The sequence below is a fragment of the Hippoglossus hippoglossus genome, chromosome 17 (assembly GCF_009819705.1).
Source record: "Hippoglossus hippoglossus isolate fHipHip1 chromosome 17, fHipHip1.pri, whole genome shotgun sequence".
Lineage (NCBI taxonomy): Eukaryota > Metazoa > Chordata > Actinopteri > Pleuronectiformes > Pleuronectidae > Hippoglossus > Hippoglossus hippoglossus.
This window is the reverse complement of record NC_047167.1, coordinates 12,095,955-12,120,935: the sequence shown is the minus strand read 5'-3', so window position 1 is coordinate 12,120,935 and position 24,981 is coordinate 12,095,955. Positions and strand designations below refer to the sequence as shown.

The 24,981-nt window shown below is 42.8% G+C and overlaps 3 protein-coding genes across 8 annotated transcripts in view; 1 reads left to right on the top strand and 2 right to left on the bottom strand.

Annotated features, from left to right (window-relative positions):
• The window catches only part of mul1a (mitochondrial E3 ubiquitin protein ligase 1a), a 22,948-nt gene extending 17,791 nt beyond the window's left edge, over window positions 1-5,157 (bottom strand). For 2 of the 4 annotated variants that reach the window (XR_004616847.1, XR_004616848.1), the window contains exons 1-6: window positions 4,997-5,115; window positions 3,831-3,984; window positions 3,409-3,496; window positions 3,166-3,286; window positions 2,204-2,435; window positions 1,476-2,079 (exon numbers count right to left, since the gene is read on the bottom strand). Coding sequence is in view for 1 of the 4 variants with exons in the window: in XM_034614596.1 (XP_034470487.1) it covers window positions 1,585-2,079; window positions 2,204-2,435; window positions 3,166-3,286; window positions 3,409-3,496; window positions 3,831-3,947 (1,053 nt within the window). In the remaining 3 variants the exon portion in view is untranslated. Of the gene's footprint in view, window positions 1-717; window positions 2,080-2,203; window positions 2,436-3,165; window positions 3,287-3,408; window positions 3,497-3,830; window positions 3,985-4,996 lie in introns of those variants that run through there. The other 2 variants (XR_004616846.1, XM_034614596.1) reach the window with 2 other exon arrangements.
• alg3 (ALG3 alpha-1,3- mannosyltransferase) lies at window positions 5,102-9,681 on the top strand. Its single transcript, XM_034614595.1, has 9 exons — window positions 5,102-5,345; window positions 6,455-6,554; window positions 6,655-6,802; window positions 6,933-7,093; window positions 7,242-7,362; window positions 7,471-7,676; window positions 7,874-7,950; window positions 8,425-8,569; window positions 8,672-9,681. The coding sequence occupies exons 1-9, from the start codon at window positions 5,165-5,167 to the stop codon at window positions 8,850-8,852; spliced, it is 1,320 nt and encodes a 439-aa protein (XP_034470486.1). The 5' UTR covers window positions 5,102-5,164; the 3' UTR covers window positions 8,853-9,681.
• Window positions 9,368-24,948, bottom strand: vwa5b2 (von Willebrand factor A domain containing 5B2). 3 transcript variants are annotated; one of them, XM_034614593.1, is made up of 24 exons: window positions 24,784-24,948; window positions 24,350-24,514; window positions 22,921-23,122; window positions 21,864-22,079; window positions 20,668-20,893; window positions 20,379-20,536; window positions 19,591-19,722; window positions 19,366-19,490; window positions 19,097-19,273; window positions 18,057-18,167; window positions 17,171-17,373; window positions 16,088-16,202; window positions 15,377-15,562; window positions 15,083-15,299; window positions 14,691-14,998; window positions 14,146-14,383; window positions 13,711-14,058; window positions 13,484-13,621; window positions 12,639-12,761; window positions 12,511-12,561; window positions 11,865-11,976; window positions 11,321-11,444; window positions 10,423-11,221; window positions 9,368-10,176 (listed from the first exon to the last, which is right to left on the bottom strand). In XM_034614593.1, exons 3-23 carry the CDS (start codon window positions 23,057-23,059, stop codon window positions 10,502-10,504), a joined length of 4,167 nt encoding a protein of 1,388 aa, XP_034470484.1. In that variant the 5' UTR covers window positions 23,060-23,122; window positions 24,350-24,514; window positions 24,784-24,948; the 3' UTR covers window positions 9,368-10,176; window positions 10,423-10,501. The 3 variants fall into 3 exon arrangements, with proteins under 3 accessions (XP_034470484.1, XP_034470483.1, XP_034470485.1); XM_034614592.1 differs by having other exon boundaries at window positions 22,921-23,095; window positions 24,784-24,947; XM_034614594.1 differs by lacking the exon at window positions 12,511-12,561 and having other exon boundaries at window positions 22,921-23,095; window positions 24,784-24,947.
• Window positions 24,949-24,981: the final 33 nt, after the last annotated feature.

Here is a 24,981-nt window from a genome sequence, read left to right as displayed (position 1 = left end):
AGGGCTATGGAAGTAGCGCTAAATAAACGTTAACATAAGTAATTAGGACCTTCCTAAATGTATTCATACCTTGGTTCATAGTACTTTAACACACTAAATACTTTTTAAGCCTCAATTTGAGACTATTGAATTTGAGACTTTTGAAGACCCCAGGGAAACCCTGTATATGAACCCTTGGGAATTAAGTAATGTGTTTTCAACTATTGTCAGATGCTATAATAACTGTATATTATTTATCTGTTGGAAAAAGTGTGTGAACATCTTAGATAATTACGTCAACAAATGCTAATTGGAGTCCAATTAATAAACCCAGACTGTAGGTGTAGCACTAGAGCTACTTTGATTTATGAAAAACACTCAAAACATTATAACTTTGCTATTTACAAGAAACATGATGTGAACTATGTGAACTGCAAAAGAAAAAGAGACACAAGATCAAGAACTGTTTTCATTCATTTTCTGCTTGTCCACTATGAATCTGGTTGAAACCATATTTTTTTATCTTGTTACATTTTAAGTTTTGGATTTTATAACTTGCATAATCTGTCATTGTAAAGCACTTTGTGACTGTTTTGAAAGGTGCTTTGTTACATGTTATTATTATATAGGGCTGAAAAGTCACAATATCAGAGGTTAGCCATTTATCAGTTCACATTTTGTGAGTTGACCCTATGAAAAACAAGATGAATTATAAATAATTTGTTACTCTGAAATGTTTTTTATATTATTTTCAAAGCCCAATTCAGGTACACTGTAAGTTGCTTCAAAGCATCTTTTCATCAAAATCATCAACTCCATTAAATCACCATGAAAGCCTGTATGTCGAGATGATCAGTCAATGGTGAGTACATTTTACAAACGTGTGTTGACCATGTTTACCATCGACATTAGAGATGAGAACAGACAATGAAGTTTAAAAACCAAAAAAATGGTTTTAAGCAAAATACAAACCGATTTTTAATAGTCAACTGACATAAGTTGAGGACATTTCTCAGATTTCATGAAAACAAAGACTTGTTTACATGAAGTAAATGTATTTTTATGTATGTACAATTAATAATTCCCCAAACATTTTAAACACTCTCTCCATCTGTAGTGCATTAATTACACCTTAACACTTCGTTACTTCCTGTGAATCACAAATGTAAGTGAAACCGTCTGAAACAAAGTCTTAGTTACTCACTGGCAGACTTAAGCAATTCAGATACGTACGTTACAGTCACTCTGAGACAGCAGCTGTCATATAAATTACCAAAATAAGGCACATACACACGTAGGAAAATACACATTTCTATTGCATAAATTTACACTTGCTCCCCTATGATTTTTAAATAATTTCAGATAAAAGTACTTCAATGTAACAGTGTAATGAACAAAGCCTTTGTACTATATCCTTAAAATTCACATTTGATCAGTACAAACATTGTTTTTTAAAGAATATTTTATTCTTGAAAATAAAGAAATCAAAGACTTACTTTTGCCCTTTTGTCGCTGTTAGTGCAGCAGTTTAGATCTATCAGGTGTAAAGCCAGTAGTTTGTATGGTGGTTAACCCCCGCTGAGGTCACATGGTCCCACAGGTGCCTCAGACGTGGTAGAGCGGCACCACTCTGCTGATGTCCTGTCTACAAATTGGGCATTGGCGACGTGGAAGCGCCCGGTAGCAGTTGTGACAGCAGCACACATGCCCACAGTCCAGCAGAATACAGTTACGAGGCTGATTGAGGCAAATCACACAGGGATTCTCTACGCGTTCCTCTGCCGCATCCTGAGGCGCTTCGGCGCCCGCTACATCAGCCTGCCATCTCTCAAACTCCCTCCTCTCCTGCTCCCGCTGCCACTGAGCTTTTAGGTGGTAGTAGTAGCGTCGACCCACCCAGAGGACGACCATCGCCCCGACCAAAGCAGAGGTAATGGTCAGCGCCTTCCACCAAACAGCCACGTTCTCTTGGTCTTGTCGCAGGGTGTCAAAGTCCATGTTGCCCAAGAAGTACTGGGTACTATTGGAAGGGGGTCGAAGATTCAGGGTGCCGTCTGTGTCTAGTATCAACTCACCTACTCCTGTGAGAGTTGCACCCACCTGGGAAATGAGGGGAACATTTGCTTATGGTATTGTGGAGGAAAATAGCAAAAAATATTATACTTTCTCCAGTGAATATGAATTATTTCTCAGCTGCAGGAGCCATTTGTTAGTAACAACCAACCTTGAGCATTTCCTCGGTCTCCAGTTGCCCTTTAATTTTCTCCCCACTCAGGTATTGTCCTACGATGTCGCCCAGGCCGTAATTGAGCTGGTGAAACTTCTCGTGGGTAATCTCCATGTGGGTTCCAGAAGCTTGCAGAGGACACAGGACCTTGACTGTGGTCTCATCCGATCCCACTAACACAAAGGGCACTGCATTCACTCTCTGGTGCAAGACCAGCTCACTGTCTGTCCTGCAACAGGTAGAAGGAGGGAAATGGGTCTGTTTAGTCAACATATAAGAGGATAGACAGGATCAAATAAGCTGAGGATGCCCCATGTATATAAAGAACGACTCTCTGATGTTCAGTTCTCAAATTTTGAGCCAGTTTGGTTCTTATGGAGGTTGTGCAAATCTCAGGGTCATTTCAGTGTCACAAGACACTAAGTTGGAAGACAATAGGTGTAATGTATATTATTACCTCCACCAAGGAGCTGATGTTTTTGTCTGCATTTGTTTGTTGGACATTTAGCAGGATTACACAAAAACTACCGAACAGAATTCCATGACATTTTGTGGAGGGGTGGGACATGAGTCAAGAAAGGACCCATTACTTTTTGGGGTGGAAACCAGGAATTTTTCTATTCACTTTCTATAACATTGTGTTGTACAGTGTTTTTCAACATCTTTGTTGATTTCTCAGAGGACAATTCATGTACGTTATTTAAAAAAAAACAGGCAAAATAAAATATGGATCTAGTGAATTTTAATGTGGTTTCATGAGGGGACTGTTGGGACTTGGTGAAAGTAACATTCTAGTTTACAAAACACATGTATACTGTGGGCTGCACCTGCAGTAGTGGCAGCAGGTTGGGGTATTGAGATTGGACGTTTATTAATCCTTCACTTTAAACTGGGTTGAGGATGTTGAAAGCTGTGAATAATGAATGAGTAGTCAAAATAAAATCATATACTGTGCTCACCAAGTGCTTGAAAGGCCATTCCACACCAGCCTTTGTTGTTTCAACATTATTTTCTGCAACACGCCGACAATTTCTTTTTGGAAGTGACTCGTCAGAGGCTCGCCCACTGGCTGTACAGCACCTACACACACAAGCACATACACACTTAATAGAGAATAAGAGGTGAAGAAAGTGTACATCTCTTTCAGTGGACAAATATGGATCTAGTCTTGTAGGTATCAGAAAAAGTGAGACCCTAATTACCTTCAATGACAGCATACTGTAGACATGCTCCTGGAATTTCCTTCAAAATGTTTTTGAGTTTCCCATCTATGGTGAAATGTGGAGCTTCCTGACACAAACACAAGACACACACTATTTGTGAATGCAGGACACACAGTGCAGAGGACAGGCTTCAGGTTCCTGTCACATGAAATTTGAATTCATTTCCTTCAACTTTTTGGCACAGTCTACTTCTTCAGTCCTCTAAACAACTGGCCTAGAAGATTGGCTTCCTCTTTCAGAACGTTCTACCTAAAGAGGATTTCAAGTTTGTGAAAGATCGTTTCAATGGTTTCACACCTAATCCCATTGCTACGTGTGGTTTAGACAGCATGAAAAACAGAAAAAGTAATAAATTGCAAAATAAAAGGTTACGAAGAGTTATGAAATGTTACACAACTAACGTCAAGTCTCTCCACTGTTTTGCGGCTCTTCCTGTACAGATAGTAGAAGATGCCTGAGAGGGTGAGACTGGCCCCGAGACACACGACCTCTGGAACCCTCACAGAATATCCATCCATTGTCCCTGGCTCTCCTGTCCCTGCTGTAGGAGCAGACCTGCACAGACAAGTGACAAGTAACAATATCAGTACATCAACTAATACAGGGATTCTGATTAATTGTCAACATAGATGCTGATCTTCTGTCAATCAATTAATCAACCACATACTGTAGCTGTAGTCAAGTTACAAATTAAGATAGAAATACATCCATAAAAGTGACACGTTGTCCTTTTTTACACATGGGTTTTACATTTATGAATTTTTAAATTATGACAGTGGATTGACAAGGAATGCCAAAAGATGTTTCTATATTCAGATTCTTTCAGGATTCTAGAAACACCATCAGATCTGGCTGTTTAAAAAAAAAAACGTTGATGCTGATTATTTCATTTTCTACCCGAACGTGAGGGGGGTGTGCGATGGCTCTGAAGTGCAAATCACAAAACACAATAACAAATCACAGAACACAACAACAAATCATAAAAAAAACAACAACAAATCACAGAACAAAACAACAAATCACAGAAAACAACAACTCTTGTCCATAGCAGGTACCTTCCCTTTCCATTTAACATAAATGCTGCTGTGTTTTGTTGTTTTTTGTTTGCAGTTGTGTTTTGCACCCCAGGGCCACCGTAGTAAAGCCTCAAACTGGGAACACGGACTGGCCACATACAAGTTCAAGGTTTTATTGCAAAAAAATTAAAGCTGCAGTAAAAACACATAAAACAAAAGACACAAAACGAGAGAAACTGGCTGCAAACATTATAAACGTTAACTTGCCTCGATTGAATTTGGTGTTTCACTTTTGACAAATCAGCAACCACAGCTCTAAGGTATAATATTGATATCTCACTTTTAGTAAAAAATATACAGACAATCTATAATCACTACTTTCAGTTTTATCATCTTTAAAATCCTGGTGAGCTACTAGCTAGCTAACGTTGGTGGAGCCTCACCAGCAGTGAACGTCCCTGTTGGCTGATCACGTGACCAGCAGCCACACAAGAATACAGGCGTGTTGTTGTGTTAAAGTGGAGAAGCGCGAATAACACGGTTGTTTCTACCTGTCAGAGAAAAGATGATCTCAAGTTGACATTATCGGCCCCACGGTGTCGTCCATGTCACGTGACGTCAGACCGGAAGCAGTGGATGTCACGTGACTAAGTCTGCGCACGCGCACCGCGGCATCCTGCTCCTCTCTCCACGTCTCTCTACTAGCTGCGCCGCCGAACATGGCAGGAGGTGTGCGGAGGAAGACCCCCGGCGCCCCGGCCCCTCTGTGGGGGAAGCTCCAGACGCTGTGGCAGGACAAGCACCTGGTCCTGTTCAAGACGGAGTACACGCTGCTGGTCGTGTCCGTCCTGTGGCTCCTGGAGATCGGCATCAACGTGTGGGTCATACAGAAAGTGGCGTGTAAGTAGCTGCGCGGCTAGCTAGCACGCTACGGCGCTCGGTCGTCTGCCTGGACGTGTCCGAGCGCTAAGTAGCTAGCGTTAGCATGCCCCCCGACACCCAACCCCCAACTTCCAGTGCCACCTGTCAGAGAGAGTTTACTGTCCTTGCATGACCAAAGAGAAACGGCTGCTCTGCGCCGGTGATAATCAGGTTTAATCTCAGTACTGTAAACTTGTAGTGGCATGATCATTTTTCACGTAAAGATCAAATAACATCATCCTGTATTAGTCGGAAATTTGCCATATTACAGCAGAAAGAGTCAAAAATAGGCATCAGTAAGTAATAATAAGTAACATGCAATAGTTAAGTGTAAGGACAATAATACTTAAGTGTAAGGATAAAAAAATTATGAATGGAATAAAAAATACTGCTATTGATGCATATATTTAGGCATTAGTTTGTCATTGATGTCATTGTTTATTTTGTCCACGTTGTTTAATGGAGGGCTGCAGATCCGTTAACATTTACTATTTGTTTTATTCTTTATTAAACAATTAATTGTTTGTTTTATTAAGAGACTGAAAATAGTGACATTTTTTAAATCTCACGGGAGGTCTATATTTGTCTTTTGTTTGCTTTATTTTCTCTCCAAAACCTAAAAGTATTCAATGTACAACGACTTAAAAAAAAAATTAGAAACCAGCAAATGTTCATAGTTGAGAAGCAGGAGCCAGTGAAAGTTTGACATTCTTAGCATTAGCTGGTCCCCTCATGGCTGCTGTACATGTGCATTGTGCTAAAACCGTATGGAAGGACCAATTGGCAAATAATCGCTGATAAATCATTTTAATTATTTATGTAGAAAATACCGGACATTGTAAAATACACTGAAATATGAATGAATGAGTGAAGTTGTTGACAAACAATCTATTATGTTTCAAGAAGTTGAGTTTGAAGTTTTTGGAGAGTTCCTATAGCGATCCCATGCAAGTGCATTTAATAAAATAACAACTCATTTAGTTGCAGCCACCTTCCTTACAATGTGTCGACGCATGTTACACAAATCAATGTATTTATTTAATCAATGACCAATCAGCCCTAATGATCACTGATCTATGTTCTTGCAGACACTGAGATAGACTGGAAAGCCTACATGGATGAAGTCGAGGGCGTCATCAATGGAACATACGACTACACTGAGCTTAAAGGAGACACGGGTCCCCTGGTGTAAGTTTCAAAGGTCTACAGTGCTGTTGATGCTCCACCGTGTGTTAAGACGTCATGTGCGTGAAGGATTCTGGGAATAATTGGCCCCTTGTTGTTGCAGGTACCCGGCTGGCTTTGTCTACATCTTCACTGCTCTTTATTACATCACCAGCCACGGTGTGAACATACGTCTGGCTCAGTACATCTTCGCTGCTTTCTACCTCATCACGCTTCTGCTCGTCTTCAGGATATACAACCGCACTAAGAAGGTCAGTCCGTGGTTGTGTGACGAAATTTTTCCAGCAATACACCACTAAGTATGATGCTACTAATATTTATGGAACCAGTGGATTTATGTGAGACTGTACTATAATAATATGTGTCGCTTTCTTTCTCCAGGTTCCTCCCTATGTGTTCTTCTTTGTGTGTTGCGCCTCCTATAGGATCCACTCCATCTTTGTGCTGCGTCTCTTCAATGACCCAGTGGCCATGATGCTGCTGTTTGCAGCTGTCAACCTCTTCATGGATGGATACTGGACCGTGGGATGTGGCATCTACAGGCAAGTGTGGACTCTTTTCTGCAGCTTCTAATGAGATGTCTCCCTCTGTTATCCATGAGTAAAATGTACACAGATGTCATGTGAACTTTTTTTTATTATGTGTTACATGAGGAAATTACAACTTAATCTTTCTCTCTCTCTCTGACAGTTTAGCAGTGTCTGTGAAAATGAACGTGCTTCTGTTTGCCCCCGGGCTACTTTTCCTCCTCATGTCTGAGTTTGGTCTAATCAGGACAATCCCCAAACTTTCTCTGTGCGCAGGAATACAGGTAAATATCCCCTATTAAATCATTAGGTACCATATTACTAGCATAACCACATTTTCATGTTAAATGTCTTCAACATCATCATTTAATTAATCTGTCCTGATTTCACAGTTTTTGCTCGGCCTCCCTTTTCTCATGGAGAATCCCATTGGTTACCTGGGCAGGGCTTTTGACCTTGGCCGTGAGTTCATGTTTAAGTGGACGGTCAACTGGCGCTTCCTGCCCGAAATGCTCTTCCTGAATCGCAACTTCCATTTACTCCTGCTCGCTGTCCACCTGCTCGCCCTGCTGCTCTTTGCTTTCCGCCGGTGGAAGAGGTGAGAGACTGACTTTCAGTGCTAAGTTCATTGTTGGGTTTATGAGATGGAATAAAATCTGGGGTTACATTTGGGCCAGTTTTAGTTACACAAGATGGCAAGCATTGGCTCAGTCAGGACTTGATGTCATGGATGCTTACGCTGGGTTTCTAGATATTTAGAATAATAATGTAAATCTGTATTTTCTGTCTTAACAGGCCAGGAGAGAGCATCTTCGATCTTCTCAAGGAGCCTGGCAAGAGGAAAAGCCCTCCTCAGGAGAATTCAGTGGATCATATCCTTTTTTTTCATTTGAATATATTACCATTTGAAGAAAATTGGTCCTTAAAGGACACATTGAGATCAGCATCATTATTACTCACTGTTAAATGTTTCTGAATGATATCCCTGTGAGGGTACAGTCACACATACGCAAATGTAGCTGTGGCAAACTTTCACCTGTGCAAGTGAGGGGGCAAATAAAAGGAAAGCAAAGGAAATCGGCAGCGTGGCTTCATGTATAGTTCAACTTGAGTGACCAGCGGCCTCACAGCCTCAACATTTGGGACCCTACTTAGCTGTAATCAGCACATTCTCCTCCTGCCTGCTACAACCCTTCTCCTCCTCCAGTGTCTTTCTCCGTTCTTCAATGTACCAATGTATGTTACGTAATTTGCCTCAGGAGGCGATTATTATTCAGCTTCATTTGCGTATGTGCGAAGGTGCCCTAATTCACCGGCTTCTGTGTCAGACCTTAACAGACAAGCACAGATAGTACTGATTCTGTTCACCTCTAACTTCATCGGCATGTGCTTCAGTCGTTCGTTGCACTACCAGTTCTATGTCTGGTACTTCCACACGCTGCCTTTCCTGCTCTGGAGTGGTGGAGTCAAGAAGCTGGCCCATCTGCTCAGGTAAGAGGAAAGCTTGATGTTTACGAAAAAGTTTCAATTTCGACAAGATCACCAAACACTCAGCCACATGTCAATGCTTCCTCTTTCTATCCCTGTGTGTAGGGTCCTGATCCTGGGTCTGATCGAGCTTTCGTGGAACACGTACCCCTCCACCAACAGCAGCTCAGCCGCCCTCCACGTCTGCCACCTCATCATCCTCCTCTGTCTGTGGCTGGCTCCGCCCCTGCAGTCAGCCCCCGCAGAAAACCCACAGGACAAACCTGTTAAGGACAAACGTCAGTGAGCCACAGCCTGATCGGAGCGGACGTCAGCATACGGTCAAGTCATCTGCCGACAGCCGTCATCCCTCCTCCTCTCTTAGCCCCTCACAACACCGGTGCACGGGGGAGGTCACTGGGGTAGACTGTTTATACGAGAAAAAAAGGAGCAATTTGATGCTTCTCATCTCAGCTCGCTGCTAAAAGTGAATGAAGCAAACACATGGGTGCAGCCTGAAGACAGACGCCTACGCGATGAAATGCGATGTAGTCGTGTCTTGCAGTTAAAGAGATGAAAAGTGAAATAATTCATGGATTCTCAGGTTTCATTGTCAAATACACAAGAGAGGAGTACAGTGCTAAGAGAAAAATGTGAATGTTTTTGTGTGTGAAAAGGATTTATTACATATACTATATTTCTACTTAGTAAGTTAAAAGTACAGTCTACCCATAATTAAACAGGCCTAGTCATTATTTCATTTTAGATGCTTTTATATTTTCAAAGTCATTTAATGAGGCACAAATAAACAAACGCATTGTATTTATGAAAGCAGTATATTGAATTTATTTATTTATATCCCATAGAACTTTTACTAAGAATGTATTGTATATCGGGCAGAAGCTTTTGGCATTTTCACTTGCCACAGTAAATTCTTTATTCTCCAGTGCAAGGCCAAAACTCTAAAAGTAGTAATTTTACACAAGTGTGTACAACACAGCTATTTGTCTGATTTGTTGATTCATCCACTGTTGTGTGTGTGTGTGTGTGTGTTCCCAAAACTAATCGCATATGTAGATTTAATGTGAAAAGTTTGCAGTAGACTGAACATTTTATATTAAACTGAGATACCACTTCACCTTGATGCTGTTTTTTGTTTTCATGGTTTTGTTTCAAATCACAGCAAATAGTTAAATTCCAGCATTTTTGTATTTCCCATCAATAAGTTCATTATTTAAAGTAATATTTCTGTAGTTTATAAAATTATCATCCTGATGATCAAATTTCAATCAATGATTATGAAGTAAGAACATACAGACAGGGAGCTTCAACTTATACTAACAAAAGCTCATTCAGGTGATCAAGGCATTCTTGTGATTGCATAAAGCATTTTTATAACAAAAGGCCATGTGTCTGATGTCAGGTAAAGAACATTTTACATTAATATCAGTTCTCACATCAGTAAATCTTTCATCCATCCATCCATTATGAATACCACTTATCCTTTTAGGTACAAGTGGGGTTGGAGCATGTCCCAGCTGACATGGGGCGATTGGCAGGGTACATCCTGGACAGGTCGCCACTGTATTAAAGGGCCAACATACAGAGACAAATACCCATTCACACCTATGGTCAATTTTAGAGTCTCCAATCTGCATGTCTTTGGACTGTGGGTGGAAGCCAGAGCACCCGGATAAAACCCAGGCAAACATGGAGAGAACGGTGATTTGAACGGGTAACCTTGCCTTGAGGTGACTGCTAATCACTGTACCAACCAAAATCTTTCATGTGCAACTGAATATTAAATTGACCTCGGCACTGGGTTATGGTATTAGCTGACCCTGCAGATAAAATACCAGATACACTTTTCCATGTTGCCACTTTAGAGTCAGTCATTGATAAAAAGTGAGTATGCAGATTAGTAGATTTGGCTCAGTTCCCTCAGAGGTGATTGTCTCACATGTTGTTGGGGTTGTAACACAGCATGTTAAGTTTGATGTTCTCGTCCCAGTGGCGCAGCAGCAGGAACAGCTGTCTGGCAGCTCCCTTCAGGCCTGCCAGGTCCACTCCCTCAGGCAGTGCCTGACAGCGCAGCCAGAAGTCCGCTTTTGCTGCCACCAGCTCCCACTCCATGAAGTAGCCGGCACAGCGGTGCTCGAGCCAGGCGAGCGCAACAGCTGTGGCCCAGCTCGACCCCTCCAGGTCCTCTAGGGCCAACTGGCAGCTCATTTGGAGGTCAGCTGGATCTACTGAAGAGCCCTCATATACGTCTGTCTCTGATCCGCGACCGCTATCGGCCTGGCCATACCTCTGACTCTGGTAGAGGCCTTCCTCGAAGCTGGGGAGGTCAGGGTGTGAGGTGACATGGTCTCGGTCAGACAGGTGTCGCCGGCGAAGCCTTGGTTCCAGCATCAGAGGAGTGTCGTCTGGAGTGTGGTGGAAGGGAGGTACAGTTTTGGCGAAGACGCAGTAGGTAGGAGAGGAGGTCACACCCAGAGGCTTTGCAGATGTGGATAAAGACGGAGCACTGGGAGATGCACAACGGAAAGGTGGGCTGAGGCTGCGGCGGTGGAGGCTGTATGGTGAAGCCCTTTTGAGGCGGTCCAGGGGGATCTGAACACAGTCTGAGTAGGTCTCTGTCAGCAGAAAAGCTCCTGAAGCCAGCTGCAGACGCACCTGATCCAACACCACGTGGACATAAATTACTAAATGTGCTTGCATGCTTGTGTGTATTGTATACACGTACAGTATAATGTGTGTGTCTACACAGCTCACCAGGGGCAGGTAGTCCGGTGCTGCAGTTTCAGGTTGTGTCTCAGTCTCTGCAGACAAACAGTGAGACTTGAGAGGAACCTGCTTTCCTGATGTGATGGAGGACCTGAATCTGCCCAGGGGGAACCTGGAACAGAAAAGAGGTGGGGATTTAAATCTCCATTTGGACGTAAATAAAATATACATCTATAATAGAAAGTAACTTAAGCTCCAAAGAAACATAAACACAAACACAGTTTGATACTATAGTCGTAGACCTTCAAAAAGACAAAAACACTGGTGCCCACGGCAATGGCGGATTTAGGATTTTTCTAAATCAGAGGCCACCATTCCTTGTTTACTGTTAGCTCTTTTCTTTTCAGACTACTGACAGGGCATGGGCCTTTCAGGGTCACTCAGATTTCAGCTGGGGCCAGTGCCCCCCCTGGCCCTGACCCTCGATCCGCCCCTGGCCCAAGGGACGAACACCACACATATAAAAACTAGTCAAATTCAACATTCGTGAGTTTCGCTAATATTTGTAATTTATTTGTTTGAAATGTTTTACCTGGATCCAAAGAAGCTTTCCATTGACTTGCTCTCTATGGATCGCTGTGAGCGAGTGCACGAGGTGCCTGATATTGCCGGGGCTGTAGCAGAGTGGCCGCTACCCCCTACACCTGAGACAGCAGCATGGAAAAACACAGTGAACAGTATTGTTTCATCAGAACAGTTATAAAGTGATGTGTCCTGGCTGGTTTTTAAAGGCACAGTGCACCCAAATGACAAAAAAAATATTTGTTTTGTCGTAAACAGTAGAAATATTGGATTTAAAGTGGATTTTACTCTAATAATTAGAGTTATTATTGTTATTGTTATTTATTTATGACATTTTCAATACTATGAGCACCACAAACTAAATTCTCCAGGTACAATCCTTCAGAGTCATCAGATATCAACATGACTAGATATGACTCAAGGTAAGGGAGAATATATGTTGGGTTATTTTTGTAATTTGGGTGAATTGATCCTTTAAGAACTATGTCAGGGAATAGTGATATGTCAGGGGAGAGTATTTCTTCTTTTCTTCTTCCATACAGACTCAGCTACAGTAGAATTTTCAACCGGCTTTCTGGCAAGACGCATCTAACCTTGGGACTACGCTGCACTGGAGGGTGTTTTTTTCACTGAGCAGGTTCGACAGCAATACTTACTAGAGTCCCAGGATGTAAGGCTACATGGTGAGGCAGGAGTGTCATCTCTGTCTGAGAGATACAAAGATTGTTGATGACCTAAAGTCTTGACAACAGAATTGGGTGGTGGTATCGTTCAATGTGTTTACCTGTAGTGTTCCAGTTGTCATCCATCTCCTCACTGTCCCTACTGGAACGCCGTCGGCCCAGACCTACAGAATAGGTCTGCCTGCGACTATCTGACTGCGAACTCCTGTTCCCCGAATGCATCCCTACACACACACACACACACACACACACACACACACACACACACACACACACACACACACACACACACACACACACACACACACTTTTTACTACAGGGGCTATAAAGGGGCCAATTATATGTCCAACATCCATGTTCCTGATACAGTAGCTCTAGCTCTGGAGCTAAAGCCACACATCATTGAATATATTTAGAAAATGGTTCCTTGATAAAGCACAATGTGTAGGCCTACTTCAAAAAAAGCTTGGAAAATAAAATGCATCAAATTGTTAGTTATATCAGTAAGTGACAGTTTATTTAAAAAGAAAAAAAGAGTACTGACAGGACAGTGGCACTTCAGGAACCAATCAGATCTCAGTTGGGGCCATTGCCCCCTTTGTCCCGCCTCTTGATCCGCCCCTGACCTTATATGAAATCTGTGTATTACCCTTTCTTTTTTATTTTATCAGATTGGAAGTACAGGCATTGCAAAGTTGCTGAGACAGTAAGTGGTATTATGGGTGTTCTAGTCTCTATAGAAATGAATAGTAAAGGTACACTGGGGACTCACAAGAGACAGATATGGATCATTTTGTCACAAAACACCTTTCACAGCTCCAAAGAACATTAGACAACCACGATCGCACACGTGTACTTCTCATGACATATAAACAAACATTTTGTGGCTGAGTGCCCCCCCAAAGTATATAAAATAATTGTTAAAGACAATAACTGGTGGCACACCTGTGTTTTTGACGTCCATGCTGTCTGGTAAGCCTTTGTTGGTGTGGCTGTCAGTGGTAGAGAAGGAAGTGTACATGCAGATGATGTTACAGTGCTTGCTGGTCTGGATGGCTTTCATACGGTATCGCTTAGCTGAACCTAAGGAACCATCAAATACAATTACATTATTTTTTGTATTAGTTGGGAGATGGATCAGGCTATAGGAGAAATCATTAGTAAAACCTCACCATGTCCACTGTCGCTCTCCTTCTCTGCCATCTTCTCAAAGTCTCTTATAACTGAGCGAGCTGTCAGTTGGTGAATGATCTCCTCCCACGGTTCTTCCCCTCTTCCTTCTTCCCCTCCTCCTCCTCCACCTCCCTCAGCTCCTCCTGGTGTCTCCTGGCCCTCAGGGTTCCAGAGGTGCCCCAGGTCAACACTGACCTCCCAGGACACAGGCCTGCCACCGAGCACGCCGTGAATGAGCGAGCGGCACTGACCTGGAGGAGGATCCTCCAGGTGAACTGCAGAGAAGAGGTACTCTGGATCTGTGAAGCTGTCCCAGTCCAAAGGAGAGGCTGGGAACAGGAGTCCATCTGAAGGTCAGAGTGACAGAGTGAGCAATAGAAATTAGATGGAGGAGGAATATGAAGCATAATCCTGTTTTTCTCAGTTTTTCTTACTGGAGTCAGTGAGACTTCTGCGGGACAGTGTCCCGCCGGATGGGGGCTTCGTCTCCCCGTCACTTTCGTCCAGCCTCCCTCCCAGCGTCTGGTCGAAGGAGACCCTCTCTAGAGCTCTCCTTAGGCGATGCATCTCCAGCTCGCCTTGGGGGGACGAGAAACTTCGTGCCGCCATGGTTGAACGAGCCAAAGCTTTTTGTCTCCTGCGAGGTTCCTCACCTCCATCCAGGCGCACGGTCTGGTTGCAGGACAGGGAAAGTGATGCAAGTATGAAAAGTAGAGCAGACCTTCTCTACAGCAACATATGTTGATGTTAGTGTTATCAGCTGGCACTGTTTCTATTTGTGAAATTTTGAACCTTCGTGAGTAAACAAGTCCTACCCACAAAGAGAGAAGAAAATTCTCTTAATTTAGACGACCAATAGTTTGATGCAGTATTTTCTCATCAAACTATTTTATAGTGCTGGTTTCGATATCTTTGCACGGCATAAGTTGCATGACTACAGAGAAGTTCATTTGTGTGAATCTGTTACAATAAATCTCACCTTCTTTGCTCCATTATCAGGGGTTTCAACGGAGAGGTTTTGTTGCCATGCAGCGTCGGCCCACCGAGACAAGGACGATCTCTTATCCAGAGGCGGGATCCTCTCAAGGCCTTGGGGTAAAGACCCTGTGTCCAGCACGGAATCAGAGGACTGAGGGTCGGGCAGAAAGGCCCCCCCTGCTGAGTGGGACTGTGTCTGTAGACTCCGCTCGCTGCTGAGAGAGCAGCGAGTGAGGACGTACTGCTCCTGGATGTAGGAGCTCTCCTGGATCCTCCTCCTCACATCACTGGACCAGTTTAGCTCCACACCTGGCATGGAGAAAGGCCAGTTGTTAACTATGCATACAGAAAGTGACCAGCAGGCAAATGGACGCCCGCAGGTGTGTGACTGACCTGGGCTGGTGCCAGGGTCTGTGTCTTTGGCACAGGAGAACTCAGTGGAGATTTCTCTGGAGATCTCCCTCAGTGCCTCCTCTAGGTCGGTTCCTTCTGCACTCGTCACCACAGGCATTAGTTCGGAGGCTGAGGGAGGCGAAAGCTCATCATTTGATTGGCCGAAAACCGAACCAGTGGAGCCTCGGTGCACGCTTTTATAGCCTCGTCCTTGAGTCTGTAAAATAAGGCACTTATATTAGAAATGCACCAAGAGATACAAAGACTGACTTTAAAAGAAATGCTGATGTATACCTCAGTCTTTTTTGATCTGAAACCTGTCATATCGTACAGCGTGCAATATCCAATGAGACGATTCCCAGAGTAGAGCGGAGGGATTTCATTGGGTGAAAGAAGGGCCTCCATGTTCTCTGGCAGGTACCAGTCAATCCGAACGTCAGTCAGCACAGGTTCGAAGGCCTTTTTCAGAGACTTGATAAACTGAAGAGTGAAATTGGACACAATATTCTTTTTTACCTGAACACTTTAAAGTTGCAATGATGGAGGAAATATTCAGGTTGTTTAATTAGGTAAGGTACCAATTTATTAATGTAAATATTTAAACCAAAAAAGTAAAACCAAAAAGTAAAAGTACTCTGTACTCAGTACTGAATGTGCTATTTTTCTGATATAGCAGGTCAAGGTGGAGCTAGTTACTATGATATTCCCGTAAGTAATTCAGTTGTTCCCCGGCTCAGGGTTTGGCCCCCTACAAAAGGTCCCATGATAAATCTGAGGGGTCATGAAAAAAAATAATATAAAATATTCTGTGTTATTATTATTTTTACCCAAATCATCTATTTATTTTTCATACACAAATATAACTTGTAGTCAGTCACTTTTCACCACTGCTAAGGGAACACAATATGATTTTAAAAAACAAGCTTTGTTCAGTACGGTTATGCCAATAATTGTTATGCACTTCACATTTTCTCCAGTAGGTGTCAGCCTTGCAGCGCTACCTACCTTGGGCTGGAGTCTCTCCTCATCATCTAAGAACTCTGTGGTGCCTCCTGTTAATTTGGCGACGCCCTGCAGGAGTCGCCTGCAGGCTCGAGGACCCAGGCCCAGACCGAAGCATCTGCAGAGAGGTGAAATAATATATATACTTAAAATGTTCAATCACACACCCTGTGGCTGCACCACACGTGAAGCATGTCTTTCTCTCGCTTGGATTTCTGGGATTGGAACTCGGACCCTAACCCTCATGGCCTACAGAGGCTTCCATATGTCTCAGCATAGAGAACATTCAGGTGTGTTCAGACTGGTGTTGGGGCTCTTAAAGGAATCACAAGCCATTTGGCTGATTGAGAGTTTGAATGAGACATTGTGTGTGGTCTCTGAAAAATGTCTGGATGGTTATATACTGATTGAACATTATAGATATGAAAACAGAAAAACCAATATACCACAACTCAAATAGAACTGTAGAGCTGTAGACTGCAGTTAGATGGCAACGTAATTTGCATTCACTGAAATTAGATGCATCACAAGAGATGGATTTTATGCAGGACAGCCAAAATTCAGTGGAGAAAGTCAGTCGTACAAGAGAATACTAATGAGGGATAAATAGAGTTATTGTGCAGTGCTGGAGGGCCTGAGGGAAACCAGAGGGGCGGGACTCTCACTGCAGAGGAGAGCACTTAACGGGATTACTGGGCGTGGCTGAAAAATACCTCAGCCCTATCTTTTCTTTCTTTCATGGCGCTTTGCTCTCAATTTTTCAAGATCACAGTTTGCTTGTGTCCCTCTCTCCTCCGTCTCTCTGTCTCCATCCTCTTCCCTCTCCTCCCCCACATTGTGTCTCTGTCATGTTTATCTGCCCATTCTGCCTGCACTCAGTGGACTCCATTCCTCTCTGCTTCCCTGTCACCCTCAGTGTTTTAATGTCTGATTACATAGCAGCCATAGGATAAATATTTGCTAACTAGTTGTTTGAGTAAATATCCATCATGTGTGTTGATGACATCCTCCTAAAACCTCTCTGACCTGTTTTGCACAGACGATTTCCAGGTTTTAAACAGACAGATTAGTTTCAGGGCTTCGTACCTGCCAGCACACGTGTTTCTGCGGACCAGCTCCAGCACTTTGGCCACATTACCAATGGACCCATCTGTAATGACGAAGACCTGGCGAGGATAGGAGCGTTGCATGGGCTGCTGGTACACCCAGGACAGTGCCCCCAGGAGGTTGGTGCCTCGCATGTCAGCTCTCATCCTTTGGACATATTCATATGCCTGCATGAGAGTGACCTGTGTGCAACGAGGAAAGCAGAGATGCAATCAGAGCTACGGTAGCGATGATGGGAGAAGCGCGCGTCGGAAAGAACACCTGTCCAACTGCATGATGCTGCCTGTGCAAACATCACCCGTGTTGTTCAAGATATATTCACTGTTTGATATCAGATGCCCCAATTACCCTGTGAGGGTAGCAAAGAATTTAATCAGCGCTCCTCTAATAAAGCGAGAGCAAACACACACACATTAGCACCTGCCTTAAAACAGCCGCAAATCACACTGTGGACAAACACGGCTGACAGGAGCGGAGATGGAGGGACATCTCCTGCCTCCGTTAAAGTGCATGAAAGGTCACCATATGGTGAGGAGTATGTGCAAAGACTGTTTGTTCTCGCGGCCCCTGGTCGGGATAAAACCTGATACTCTGCTACTAAGGCAACCCAACGAACTGACCTATCGCCTGATTAGAGAGCGGACAAAATAGAACACATGGTTGAACAACACGGTGGAAAAACATCTGCTTTCACGCAACATGAGCCAAATGCCCCATGTAGTATCTTTTACTGGAAACACCGCGATTCACGTGTAAATGTTGCAATTACGTAACATACAAGTTTATTTTGGTGAAAATCCTCTAAAGAAGACGGTTTCAGATTAATCTCCATGGTGAGAGCTACAGGTGATGGCGTGAAGCTCACATCAGTGCAGAGCTTGCTGGAGGTGAACAGGGGCTTGATGGTGGTGCCAAAGCCCACGATGTTGAGGATGGTGCCGGAGGGGAGACTCTTCAGTGCCACCACCATGGCTTCCTGTGGAAACAAGAGGGAATAATCAATCTATGAACCTAAATCTAAAAACGGAACTTTTTAAATTTCATTTATTTATTAATGTAATAGGGACAGTGCTTGTTAATCAAACAAAATCAGTAAATAAGCCAGAGTGATGTGTGTCCCTAGCCAGTTTTTACAAGGCAGTTGAAAATAATAAACCAATGACCTCTCTTATATAATTAAAAATATCTATGGATATTACATGTGGATGATACATACCATCCACACAAACTATTAAAATGTAAAACACTATTATAAAGGACAAAAAAAATACAAAAAGTATAAATAAGCAAATAAATGCATCAATGCTGGAATAATTAATCAAATACATTAATAAATACAGTTTGATATGGAATGTATGTATTTCTACATTCATCTATATGAGAATAAATACATAAATATAGAAATGAATGAATGACTAAATAAATAAACGCAGAAGTAAATAAATGTAGAGATGAATTAATAAATAAGAAATACAGAAAAGGCCTTCTTCATTGCAAACTGTTTTTATCTTTTCATTTATTTATGTATTTAACAATGTATTTCTTAATTTATTTATTTACTAACTTACTTATTTACTTATTTATTAATACTTCTTTCATTTTATTGTCCTTCATACACTACGGCCAATAATAAGAAAAAATATAACCCATGATTAAAATACATCATAAAAATCTAACAATACAATGCAACACTCAGATACAATACAAAGACAGATACTCATGTATACTAAAGTTATAGTGGATTAATTACACATGACCTAAATAGTTAGTGGCTCTGACTGAGGCTCTGCTGCACAGCCCAGTCCCCTCTGATGTTTACCCTTGTAGCTCCACCACTGCTGTCCTGCTGCATTACAATCTGACTCTGGTTCCTTTGTGTGTGTTTTCGTCCTGGCTGCAGCTCACCTTAACACGATGGATGTTGGTGCCACTCATGCTGCCGCTGCGGTCCACGAGGAACAGCAGCTCTCTGGTGGCCTTGTGCAGCTCCAGAGGTTCACGCAGCAAGTCAGGACAGAAGTTGAGCATCAGGACGGGGCTGCTCAGAATGTCCTTGTGGTGCCGCTTCCTCACAAACTCCAGCTGCAAGTGGAGCATAAGAATGGCAGCTTTTAGCACACAGGACAGATACATGTGTGAGATGTGAAGAACAAATCGGGACAGGATGCACCGACCTTCCTCTCGGGCTCTGAATCTTTGCGGGTGCCGTGGATGAAATCGCGACGGGAACAGATCTGCTGCTCATACTGGCTGAAGGAGAGTCTGCCTCTCTCTAAGATGACCAGTGGGCTGTGAGGTTCTGTGAAAGGGTTTCAAGGTGAAAGATTTCTGAATAACGAACAGAAACTGACCCAAAGAGAAAACACAGTCATTTTAGTGGGTAAGTTGCCATTGCTCACCACTGAGGTGCAGAATGATCTCTATGTGTCTGTCGTATGGATGCTCCTGAGCCAAGGTGATGTAGGTGGCAGAGGCACTTTGGGCGCTGGGGTCTGCATCTGCCCTCAGAGCGTGAGTGGGGCTCTCCAGCCCTGCAAATCGGTTTAGGAAGAAAACAAGAGAAGCAAATCTGTATATCTTGCGATTTGTTTTTCAACAGTCAACGATTATTTTCTCATGTAAAATGTTTTATCACCAGTCATATATATAGAGAGAGAAAGCTTGGTGTGCTTTTTCCATTCCTACAGCACACACCAGTGGAGTACAGATTCATTATATTACCTCTGCAAAGGAGGTTGTTCTCACCCTGATCTATTTTTTTGTTGGTTTGTTTGTATGTGAACAGGATTACGCAAAAATCACCAGACAGATCATCACAAAACCTGGTGGAAGGATAAATTATGGGTCAGGAAAGAACCAATACAATTTTGGTGTAGACCTGGATCATGGAACAGATCCAGGAATTTCTTTTGTCACCTTCTTTAACATTGTGAAATGGCGCATTTTGACATTTCCCCTGATTTCCCAGGGAAACATTGATTCATTTTCATGAGAAAAAAGATCAACTGATATCTATGAGTGTGTGTAATTTAGTGCAGCCTGATTGAATTTAAGGAGACTGTTGGGCCTTGGCGAAGTTATGCACTTTACTGAGTCTCAATCAAGTTTTAAAATGAGATCGTACACTATTCTAACATTTCACAATGGCTGGGTGAATCAATCTTATTTGAGAAGACAGGCAGTGTACCGGCCAGCAGGCAGGCCCCTCTGACAAGCAGCTGGAAGTTGAGTTCATAAGGTGCCAGGTTGGCAGCTGGACCGGTGAAGATGGCATGGGCACACTGCTGCTCGGAGTCCAGCACCCGGTCCTGTTTTCCTGAGGTGGCACCAAAACAGCTGGTTGCTCTAAGGAGGGCAGTGATGTAGATCATTTGGTATCAAATTATACTGCAGTCAGTCTATATTACATATCATTTATTAGAATGAGAGAGTGTCAGGTAGAGTAGTGTTGCCACATGTAGTGGTGACATAAATACCCAGTTTCTTCTATTTTCCCCCCACTTTCACTCTTGCTCTGGGTCATCTGGCCAGTGACGATAGGAGTCAGTAATGAGGGGTAGACGATGTGGATCGCTCCATTTTCTAACGTGGGGAGTTCGAGTGTGGTGCTTATGATAATGGACACTATATCCATGGGGCCGATGAGCCCTGTGCCCACGATGAAGGTGGTTCTCTCAAGGTCTTCATCCAGGATGAGATGCCCTAAAAATATGCACTCGGTTACTTCGATGACAAAACAACGGAAACAGACAGAAAAGCAAATAGACTCTTGTCGTGATCATGCTAAATCTGCAAACGCATTCCATGTACATGGTTTCACTGTTTCCACTAAAATACTGTGCACATCAAGCTGATTTATGTCTGTGCTATAAGTGAACGCTGGTTCATCATTAGGCAGGCGGCCAAAGCTCTTTGCCTCCCTTGTCTGTCCTTTCTATCACCAGTGAGGCTAACTCAGGACAGAGCTGGGACTTACTGCAGCTGCACTGAAAAAAGAAAATGTATCATCAACTCTGAAAAAGTGTTTTTTCAGAGTTGTTTTTTCCAATTAAAGTTAGCAATTGTGTTAATATATTTGTTGTAAGTTGAACAAACGTAATTCATTGAAAGGTTAACAATGGACGTTATTTTTTAAGGTGGTCCAACGATTGTCTTTTTTTCAGTGTGTATGATGTGTACATGCTACGACCAGATCACGACAGTGGTTGAAATCAGTCCACAACAGTTTAACCAGTGGTTGAAATTGTTTGTGTTGATTTGTTCAACTACAATATTTACTTCTTTTTTTTAACTACAAAAACATACAAGTCTCCCCAGCTTTGATTTTCTGACCTGAAAGCTAAGTTGATCACATATTATTGACTTTTCAAGAATATTTCAAGTACATAGAAGTCTATGCATTCATCCGTTCAGATATTCCTCATCAGTGACTAATGTCTGCTCCCAGTATCCATAAATGTATTAGGCTGATTACTGCTCAATAACTGTTAGACTTACTTATTAGTCAGCTAGCTGAGGAAAATAGGCAGCCCAGAAATGTCAATGTTCAAAATGAATGTGTGTCTAATTTCTTATTTGTTGAAGCTTATGGAATCATATTAGATGAATATACGGACACTTCACAACACAATTTGTTCTCCCTTCACTGCATTCCTCTGTCCTCCCTCCTCACCGTTGGTGCACCGAATGTCGTGGCTGGAGCCGCCACAGCAGCCCCACTCCCGGCCGTTCCCACAGTGGCCGTCAAGACCAGATGAAGGGCAGCAATCCAAACAGCAGTCCTTCAGCTTCCCTCGGCTCTGTATCTGGACGCCCACCAGTCGACCCGCAATGGAAGCCTCAAAGTCCACCACAACCTCCCTCTCCCCGAGAGGGTACACAAACACACCTACATGTACAACAAAACAAAGGATTTCAGATTCATGCCTCACTTTAGAAACTGATGAATCTACATGACATGCTGCACATTTCAAAGTTCAGTAGATGCTAAAAGTCTGCTTTGCTTCTGACTTTCTTGAATGTTCTTAATTGTTGTCGCTTTGGATAGAAGCCCTCACCAAATGTGTTAAATATAATTGCTAACATGCCAGCATAGCAGTCTATTTTATTTTGGTAGTAACTCAACTTTTTTTAAGTTTTACTTAAAACTTTTATTTTTCAAATCTCATGTCTTGGTAATCTTATGGTGAGTGTATCTAGACATCATCTTTCTCATTTCTTCAAAGCAAAGACATTTTGGGGGGATTTGATTCATGGAAATTGTTCCAGCTGTCAGGTAGCCCTTTTCCCTAAAATGTACGTTGACCTGATTCGTCCCTCGAGAGTTAAAATGAGGCTGATCCTCTGGGGTCAGTTTTTTAGTGCACATTTAGCAATTTATTCTCGCAAATTGTTCTCGATGCTGCATGTTGTTTTTTATGCCAATGACACCTTGTTATATCTTCAGGTAAAGCCAGGGATGCTTTACACAAAATTGTGTTGTATAGATAAGACATGTTCAATAAATCAAAGTTCATTCTATTCCTGCTAAGCTTTCACTGGTGCAACTTTACAGTATCAGATGATACTGAGCTGTCAGTTAGAAATTCTAGAGTCTTAACTGAAGCTGACTGCTGTTTTGAGGATAAATTGGTTATCCGCTATTGGGGCAATTTGGGGGTTCAGTGTCTTATAAAATACAGTTGCTGAGGTTATTACATGCTCCAAGAGGGAATCACCCCCCTACTCACCGTCTACAGACTCTACGTCAGCATTGGCATAAGTAAGGTTTGCGGTGATGCCCAGGGAGCAGCCGTTGGCGCAGGACTTGATGCAGGAGGCCTTGAGCAGCAGTGGTTCCCATGAAGAGCGGTTTCTCAGTCCCACCATCTTTTCAGGGGCACGGACAAGCCTCTACTGCGCCGGCTGCTTGAGAAAAACAGGTACACAGACCAGTGACAGGAACGGGAAAATGTGAGTGTGCATTTAAATTCTCTCATTTTAAATTCAGTGCACAATCGCAACGATCTTTGTAAATGAATAGTTGCACCAAAGAAGCGAAACCGATCAAATTAGACCTTTTGGTGCATTGCATGAAAAGATTTTTAAATGTCCAGTGGATTTTCATTTCTCTGCATACGTGTCTCCTGGATTTATACTTACATGTACACATCAGCCCTTGGACATGTAACCTAAGCTCTCTTCAGGCTCTTAGCAACCAGCTTTGGTAGTTTGAGTGTTCCAGGCCTGGTCAATCATTAACATTACAGGTCAGCGCTTACTACACAATGCAACGTGCTTAACATATGCAATCAGAGTCTGTATGGAAACATGTGAATTTAAGATTATTGTCTTATTCCTATTTACCTGCACCCTTTTCTAACTGCATGAGCTGGAAGGTAAGAAACAGCACTCTGTGTATTCTAAACTATGGGACAACATAAACTTATTAACAAACAAATCACAACTTCCTTAAGAGATTCCATTTATATACAGCAGCTCAAGCTGTTTGATTCAACAATTCTTCATGATTTAATAACTTTAAGTGCATCATGTGTAAAGAGCACGTCTCAGTGAACGGTAGACTGCATAAAAGTGTGTGTGTTTGTGTGTGTGTGTGTGTGTGTGTTTGTGTACACATGCATGTGGCCATTTGTGTGCATGTCTGCATGTGTTTGCTGTGATCCAGGTAATAGTCCTTTCACATCTACCTCTCTAACAAGATCAACAGCCTCCATCTGGTTCCTGTGCTCCCGACTCATAACAGGCAAATAAATGCCTGGTTTGTAAAAGTCGGGCAAACTGATGCTGTCAGAATACACATAAAAGGCAGAAGACGCATGACAGGGAATAAGTTGCATATTACATATGAGTTAGTCATGTGTGTGCATGTGTGTGTGACATACAGTACATGTACACATGCTGACCTTGGAAAGTTCAGCCTGACACTGAAATGCAGATACTGAATCCCAGCATGCACAAACACATTGTGGTGAAGGTCAAAGATTTTCCAGCAGTTATTATTGACTTAAAGCATTAAAACTAAATCCAAGTCTTAGAAAGTAAATATTCTGCCTCTGCAAGGTTTAATTATTCTATCTGGCTCTTTGCAGTCCTGGCCAACACTGCAGCCTCCAAGTACAAGCTCCAGATAACAAGCAACAATAATCGTCCACTTACTGTACTGTTCAGTGCAGCATCTGATGATTCGCCTCTGCGTCCAGTCCCCGCATCACTCCACCATCACATCTACTCACAGGTTTCCCTATGACACCAACGGTAGGAGTTGTCCTGCAAATGCTGCTCTCTCTCCTCCTTCTCTGTCTGTCTCTCTCCACCAGTCACCTCGCAATGAAAACAATAATAATCAGAGTTAAATATATGGACCCTACTCATGGAGTATAAAACAATATCCATGATGAAAAGCAGCTACTTGCACGAACAGATTATTTATTAAGACACCCGGCCATTATCTGGAGTTATTACGAGAAATTCATTTTCAGTATCAGGCTATTAGTTTGTAGGGAATTAAAACGTCCTGGAAATGATTAATCACCATCATGCAGCTCTGCGCTAACCTATGTTTCCTGTTAAGTGAAATGGCATCCGCTTACCTGCTCTGACCTGAACCACAGAGCTGATCACAAACTGTGGTCCTCAACCTGCTGCTCAGGCTACAGCACACATTGGTAAGTGAGGCCGAGCCTGCTTTTCATCCAGACAATTGGCTGTGATGGTAGCAGCACCATAATTCATGGCTAATGGCTCGGCCAGCGAGAGGAGGAGGACGAGGAGGAGGAGGAGGAGGAGGA

Excerpts from the sequence above, each read along its gene's own strand:
- alg3 (XM_034614595.1), top strand. The coding sequence starts at position 5,165 with ATGGCAGGAGGTGTGCGGAGGAAGACCCCCGGCGCCCCGGCCCCTCTG. Across the intron at positions 6,803-6,932 it reads TATACAACCGCACTAAGAAG|GTTCCTCCCTATGTGTTCTT; the intron begins GTCAGTCCGTGG and ends TTCTTTCTCCAG. Across the intron at positions 7,677-7,873 it reads GCTTTCCGCCGGTGGAAGAG|GCCAGGAGAGAGCATCTTCG; the intron begins GTGAGAGACTGA and ends CTGTCTTAACAG.
- vwa5b2 (XM_034614593.1), bottom strand. The coding sequence starts at position 23,059 with ATGGTGGGACTGAGAAACCGCTCTTCATGGGAACCACTGCTGCTCAAG. Across the intron at positions 19,274-19,365 it reads ATTCAGAGCCCGAGAGGAAG|CTGGAGTTTGTGAGGAAGCG; the intron begins GTCGGTGCATCC and ends CTCCACTTGCAG. Across the intron at positions 14,999-15,082 it reads AGACCCTGGCACCAGCCCAG|GTGTGGAGCTAAACTGGTCC; the intron begins GTCAGTCACACA and ends TCTCCATGCCAG.